The following is a 7570-nucleotide window of genomic DNA, read 5'->3' as shown; positions in this document are numbered from 1 at the left end:
CCCTCAGCTTTTTTACCAAAACTGAGGCGGAGTCATCACTTTGTTAGTGTTCCAATGAAGTATTCTGGCTTTAACATTTGTATTGTGTACTGTATGCATTTTCAATGCAAAATGCTTCAAATATTATAGCACTGTTTTTCGGTTTGTCCTTCTCACTCTAACCTGTGCCCAGTCATAAAATGTAGCTTATGTAGAATGGTTTTGATGTTATGATATTATTGAAGACACTGCCGATGGTTGTGAGTGTTTGGTTAATAAATTGTTTTATTTGGTTTAGGGAGGAATACCACTGCATGAGATAGCAGCACATACAGTCACAGTAGTATAGCAGAATGAACACTCAACGCTCCTGAACCACCTCGGAAACATGTGAAATGCAAGTGAAAACTATTTTTATTGTTTTGATCATGGTTAAGGCAATTTCTTCTTTTTTTTTACACTCAACAAGCAAAATCTATCCCATCCTCAGTTTAAATGCTCCAAGAATCAGGCCATGCAGTCAATGCTTGTCGATTGATTCATTTCTCAAGAAAAGGGAAAAAAGTGAAATCTAAAACGGTTAAGGAAGGCCTTCCACAGTGTGCGCCAGTCTCAAAAAATAACATTTCACATTCTGTCAAGCTATACATTTGCCCACAGTAAGTTTACAAAAATGTTGGAGAGGACAGGTCATTTTACTGCTATATAGGATTCTAGAGTACATTGGCCAAATTCTTAGGAAATATTCCCTGTGCTCTCCATCCATTTTTATTTCTCCATTTATTATTCTTTCCCTAAACACACTTCCTGCAACACTATTCATTTTATCACTGCACATCATACATGTCTCCGTCTTTAACATTTACACCTATTCTTTAAGCCTTACATATCCACCCACACAGTCACTGTACCCTGACCCACAGATTGTCCTGATATGGATAGCTTGGCACCATAATGGAGGCTAGCCAGCCATATCAGGGCTAACTTACAATATGCTATTATGGTCCCTCTCCTGCAGCTAGGACATGTCTGCCTGTGGTATACATACTGTTGCTGTCCATCTTAGACTGCAGTGGTGGTGGTGGTGGGGGGGTATATGGTGATAATAGCCCTTATCTGTGGCGCCGCACCATGTGACCAATCATGACCCCAGTGGCGTCTGCACCGGCTGCCACCTGTGCCACCTGGTCCTGCAGTCAGAGTGGAGGGCTGTCTGTCACTCACCGTCACCCCCAGCTGTCCTGTTAGAGCAGCCACAGGCCTCTTCACTGTCTGGAACAGAGTGCACTGCTAAAAGGACACACTGGCTGCATCTCAAATGGCACTCTATTCCCTATGTAATGCATTACTTTTGACCAGCGCCATATGGGCTCTGATCAAAAGTACTGCACAATATAGGGAATAGGGTTTCATTTGAGATGCAACAACACACACTCCACCACTCAAACAAACCACTAGCCAGAAGGTCATAGGGTACAGAGCACTAGAAGACTGAAGGTATGAAACAAACAAGACTCTGGGGGAAAGGAAGGGACTAGAAAATACTTTTACCTCAGGTTTAGAGCGAGTTATCTTACTTGGAGGGCAGGGCAGGGCATATCCATTCAGTGACAAATGAATCAATCAAGAGGGGGTATTTCTACATCAAATATAAGGGTATAATGTGATAATAGTAGCATTTTAAAACTCTACATTTTTCATTCCTGAAAGGTGCCCTTCTGAACACAGAAGAGTCACTGCACAATGCACTTATCGCCTACCTTTGAAAATAGAACCCTCCCAAATAAAGTTATGATTTTATATACTTTTTTTCTAGATTCTATGTTGTCATTTGCCAAGCTCTGATCGTTGCAGTGACAGAGAGAGGGGGGAAGGTGAATGGTGAAATGTTTACTTTTCTGGTGATGAAAAGTGATGGAAAAGAAAGTGGGTCAATGGACAGAACATTCTATATATTTCTTCTGTGAATGAAGAAAAGAGGAGTGAGGAGCATTCAGTGTGCCAGTTTGTATGCAGCTGAAAATACATTATTGCACCCACGGGAAGGATCTGGATTTCTGTGTCCCCAATATTATACACTAACATTCATGAAAAAGTTTACAGAGCATTTTCTACAATGAATTTCCCTAGACGTTTCCAACTTTTTTTTGTCGAAATCAAATAGCACCTTAAAAGTTGGACTGGTAAAGGTTGATAAAGTTGTGAGCTCCAGACCTCTGTGCATATAGTAGTTTGTGTACTACTACCAGGATCCTATTATTACTTTCAAGATTACAACTGCTCTTCACCACATCTCATATCATTAATGGCACATAAAGACAGGACGTTACTGGGCGATATTATTCCTGACCTCTTAATCTGACATCATACTTGCTTTAAGGCATTCTCTTACTCACTGACTGGCTTACTATTGTAATGTTGAGCACCTTCTCTCTGCTCTCTGTTCTGTGGTAACCATCATCTATGGTGTAAAACCATGACATAGGATCCTGAGCTCCCAATTCAGGAAATGTAGCTACAGGTTTATCTTCTGTCAGGGTAATACACCAATACCATGTTCCTCTCTGTGTTGTGTCTTTCTGTTTTCCACCACACAGCTGATTGTTGAGACCCAGAGAAACAGAGGAGAAGGTATGTGTGTGTGAGGCATCTGGCGTGAGTACGGTAAGTGTATGTGTGTCTGTGTATTTGTGTGTGTGTCCCCTTGTGAAACAGAGATGAGGTGACGGGGAAGGGATAAGATCCATATGAGTGAATGAGTGGACTGTAGTAGTGCGAAAGGCATTGATGATCGATGACACAAGCAGTTTAGCTCTTGGTGCTCTTGCTGGGAGCACTTCCTTTCTCTCCCTTCTTCTCATCCTTCTCATCCTTCTTCTTTTGATCTTCCTCCTCCTCTTCCTCCTCTTCCTCCTCATCTTCGTTTCCATTCTCCTCTGCATTCTCATCTCCCTCCTCTCCCTCCTCTCCCTCCTCCTCATTCTCCTCTTCCTCTTCCTCTTCCTCCTTCTCTTCCTCATCCTCCTCCTCCTCTGGTTCCTCAGGCTTGGCTACCCTCATCCTGTAGGGGGCGGAGGAACCCAGGGCGTAGGAGCGGCCGGACGAATAGGAGAAGCCAGAGTAGCCTGACTGCAGGATATTTCCGCCCACTGTACTCAGACGGCACTCTTCACCTTCCAACAGCTTCCTGAAGAGGGTATGGAGATGGAGAGATAGAGGAAGAGAGAGTCAGTTTACACATGTATCAAATTCCACTGCTGTGCTAACTAAGTATTCACTTTTTTTTAAGGGGGGAAAAGGTGTTCATAAATCTTTCCAAGACACACTGTGGTGCATCAACATTGTGCTGACTGCTGAGCTGACTAAACTACTGACTAAATCAGAGAAAGAGAGAGTCAGTTTACAAATGTACCAAACTCTGAACATTCATAATTGCCAAAGCAGTCATGTGAATGTGGTCAGTCACTCTGCTGACTTGGAATTCAAATGTGAAAAAGGTGTTCAGTGTACAGGAAAGGCACTGTGGTTTGGATCAACGATATGCTGCTGATTTAACATTATCAGACCTAACTTTTAGACTCAGATCAGGGAATGACTGACCTGTAAGCAGCGATCTCAATGTCCAGGGCCATCTTGACGTTCAACAGGTCCTGGTACTCACGCAAGTGACGGGACATCTCACCCTTGGTGCTGTGGAGGGCAGACTCAAGCTGCTGGATGGTCTCCTGCAGGCAGATTAACATCAGGATGTGTTACTAATGATAAAGACCTCACTATTCTACCTCACAATGTACATTACCTACTACCTTTTTACATGTGTTGTGCTATAGTGCTATTACAACGTCATCACACATACCATCTGTCATATGCACCTGTTACTTAGAAGGACATAATTCTACAGAATCCACAGGGTAAAGCCCTGTACTGTAGCAATTACTGTGGTGTACAGAAATAGTCACCTTGTCCTACTCCACATACCTGCATCTCTCCCATCTCATTGCTGTGGCGGTCCTCCATCTCAGCCATCTGCCTCTCCAGGGCCTCATTGTGGCCCCTGAGGGCCTCGATCTCCAGGGTACGGGCCTGCACCTGCCTGCGGTACTCATTTAGCTCCTCCCTGCTATGCTTCACCTGGTCCTGGTTGCGGGCGGCCGCCTCATTCACACTGGCGAACTTGGAGCGGTACCACTCCTCAGCCTGGTTCTGGTTCTTGGCTGACAGGACCTCGTACTGGGCACGGATGTCCTTCAGGGCCACGGCCAGGTCGGGTTTACCCTCCCTCAGGTCCATCTCCACTGACACCTGGGACCAGATAGACACAGAGGGACAGACGGGTAAGTTAAAGGGTTGGACATGATTACCAGGTGTTGGCACGGGTGAAGAGAATGGTTCACTGGCTAAATAGATACATCTCTAAGTTGTAGTGGAGATTCGAATATGAGAAAGTTTGCTTGATTATTCGTTATTATATTATTATTTTCGTAAAAATCCTAATGTAAATGTGAAGAATCATAATAAATCAAAACCACAATTGTTGCAACATCTAGTTTTTCTAAATCTTTTTGTTGTCCTTTAACCAAAATATAGGTAAAAGTGATAATCACTATTGAAAATGTGAAATCTTTGTCAAACCACAAAGACCACTATGTGCTTACAGTAGACACCTGAGAGCTATGAGCCTTGGGCTAATGTGACTTTTACAGTCACTTTTACCCCTACCTACCTACCTTTACATATTACCTCAATTACCTCAACTACCTTGTACCCCTGCACATTGACCTGGTACCAGTACTCCTTGTATATAGCCTTGTTACTGTTATTTTATTGTGTTACTATTTCCCTTTTTATTTGATTTTTTACTTGCTAATCTTTTCTTACTTTTTTTACTCTGCATTGCTGGGAAAGGGCTCGTAAGCAAGCATTTCACAGTAAATTCTACACCTGTTGTATTCGGTGCATGCGACAAATAACATTTGATTTGATTTGAATACATTTTAATTGATTATCTATCCAGTGAGGTAGAATGGTGAGGGCTGATGTATCGAGCACTGAGTCAGGGCTCTCTCTGTGCACCACTATGGGTGGTGCTGTCAATCGCTTACATCGCAATTATACTGTATGTCATGCATGGCAAATGAAAAGCCCCATGGAGGAAACAAACGATTAATGCTCTTTCCAATTATTAAGATTCTATGTTGTATCAATTGACATTAAATTGTACATCATACTTATTTTTATTTAAAGAAAAGTCTTTAGAGTACTATCACCTTATCCAATGACGCATCAAAAATGCCACTGGCTTCTGAAACACTGTATTAAGCTACAATAACGTTGTTTAATTGTGACCTTGATTAATGATTATATTATTCCAACTAATCTTGTGTGGGACAACATGAATCAATACCATGTTGACAACATCTACGCTATGTGCCAGTAGTAACCTATAGAAAGAAAAAAAACTTTTTCCCAATCCTGTAAAATTAATTTACAAAGTGTGATAGTTGATCATCATGAGATTGTCTAGGTAAAATGCAACAAGGGCATGCACTGATCGATCTGTATCGAGTTTTCTGATGTTCTGAATTGACCCTGTCCCATCCTGTCCTGTCCTATCCTGCATGATAGGACGACCACACCTAGATATTGCGCTACTATTTCTCTGCATCATCAGTGACAGCGCCAGCACTGCTATCAACCCCAATGCTCCCCCTCTCTCTCCCTCCCCCTCTCGATCTCCCTCCCTTTCCCTCTCTATCTTTTTAGCACACTCTCTCTTGCGCTTGACACTGTATAACACTTTCTCAATATGCACAGACTCCATTTTCAGTAGCCATTTAAACCATTTCAATTATATTTTATAGTTATAAAACTTCCCTCATAGTTTCTATAGTTAGTGCCCTATGTCAGTGCTGGGTTTGGGGCACTGCAGATGAATTGGCAGACAGGGGAGGGAGTACTGCATGGTGCTGTTTTACGCAGAACCGCAGTGCCGTACATTTTACTGCCACTAATCGCAGTGCGCAATGTTCACTGGCTTCAGCACCATGGACAGCGTATGTGCGTTTAAACAGGCAGCCCAATTCTGATATTTTTGTCCCAGTAATTGGTCTTTTGACCAATCACATCAGATCTTTTCACATCAGATCTTTTTCAGAGCTGATCTGATTGGACAAAAGACCAATTAGTGAAAAAATTGTCAGAATTGGGCTGCCAGTGTAAATGAAGCCTTATTTGACTCGGTGAATGTGGATCCACAGTGAATGTGAATGATAAGATAGCCATATGATAACACTCTATGAACATTATTAACTTTTCCCTTGGTGTATATTTGGTGTGATATGTGCGGAGATGGGGAGATGTGAGTGACAACTGATGGAGGTCATGAGGGGTGATGTGATGTCCGCACCTGTGTGGCTTGCAGGGAAGCCTGCAGCTCCTGCAGCTCCTCCTCGTGCACTTTCCTGAGGAAGGCGATCTCATCCAGCAGCGACTCGACTTTCTTCTCCAGCTCGAGCCGGGACATCGTGGCGTCATCCACGTCCTTGCGGTAGCTTATCAGGGTGCCCTCCGCCTCCTCGCGGAGCCTCGTCTCCTCGTCCAGCTTCTGCCTAACGCGGTCCAGCGTCTCGTTCATCTGCACGCAGTCCAGGTGCATCTGGCTCTTCTCGTGAGTCAGTTCCTCGACGCGCGCCCTCAGCTCGCGGATCTCCTGCTCGTACAGGTCGTGCAGTCGGGAGGGCTCGGTGTGGCGCTGGCGCAGCATGGTCACCTCGGCTTCGAGCACCTTGTTCTGCTGTTCCAAGTTGTGGACCTTCTCGATGAAGGAGACGAAGCGGTCGTTCAGGCCCTGGAGCTGCTCCTTCTCGTTGGTGCGGATGATTTTCATCTCGTTGGTGACGGCCGTGGACTGGTTCAGGTCCATGGAGTCGGACATGGAGGAGTGGAAGTTGCGCCCGGCGCCCACCTTGCGGTAGCCGGAGGATGTGAGCATGGATGGGGAGCCATAGTTGCGGTGTGCGCCGCTGGAGCGGAATCCGCTGGACAGGCGAGAGGGGCTGCTGCCTACGGTCATGCGGCCGGAGCTCCGGGGCGCATCCCCGAAGATCTTCCGATAGGAACTACTGGAGTAGACATCGCCGGAGTAACTCATGTTTGCAGTTGGAGAAGTGGAATGCTAGTTAGACCTTTGCTGCTTGTGAGAGTGTGTGGAGTGTGGGAGTGTGAGAGAAAGAAAGAGAGAAAGTGAGACGCAATTGATGTCTGGCCAAGACAGGTGCTTTTATAGAGATGGAACTCCAGCATCATTTGACGCAAGCGCGGCAGTAGAGACAGGGAAACCTGCAAGCTCCTGCAAAAATAGCTATTCTCAGGGGAACACGAATTCACTCATGCTGCTCCTTGCCTTGTATTTTGGCAACTCATTATTTTCTTGAATAAAATGTAATCCGTGCTGTACAGATAAGACAAGATAGACCAATGGTCAAGGAGAGCACATATAGGGACGTCTAAATAGTCAATAATAATGAGGCCAATAAATAAGAATACTAACAACAATAGTAGGCCTACTAATATCCTAATGATAATGATGATA

General features: G+C 44.4%; 1 protein-coding gene across 1 annotated transcript; it reads right to left on the bottom strand.

Annotated features, from left to right (window-relative positions):
- Positions 1-246: 246 nt before the first annotated feature.
- zgc:65851 (uncharacterized protein LOC321113 homolog) lies at positions 247-7249 on the bottom strand. The gene is made up of 4 exons (XM_041835785.1): positions 6386-7249; positions 3958-4281; positions 3580-3704; positions 247-3166 (listed from the first exon to the last, which is right to left on the bottom strand). Exons 1-4 carry the CDS (start codon positions 7127-7129, stop codon positions 2788-2790), a joined length of 1572 nt encoding a protein of 523 aa, XP_041691719.1. The 5' UTR covers positions 7130-7249; the 3' UTR covers positions 247-2787.
- Positions 7250-7570: the final 321 nt, after the last annotated feature.

This window comes from Coregonus clupeaformis, chromosome 18 (assembly GCF_020615455.1).
Source record: "Coregonus clupeaformis isolate EN_2021a chromosome 18, ASM2061545v1, whole genome shotgun sequence".
Classification (NCBI taxonomy): Eukaryota; Metazoa; Chordata; class Actinopteri; order Salmoniformes; family Salmonidae; genus Coregonus; species Coregonus clupeaformis.
The sequence above is the reverse complement of the archived record's forward strand: the minus strand, read 5'-3'. Positions and strand labels throughout refer to the sequence as shown.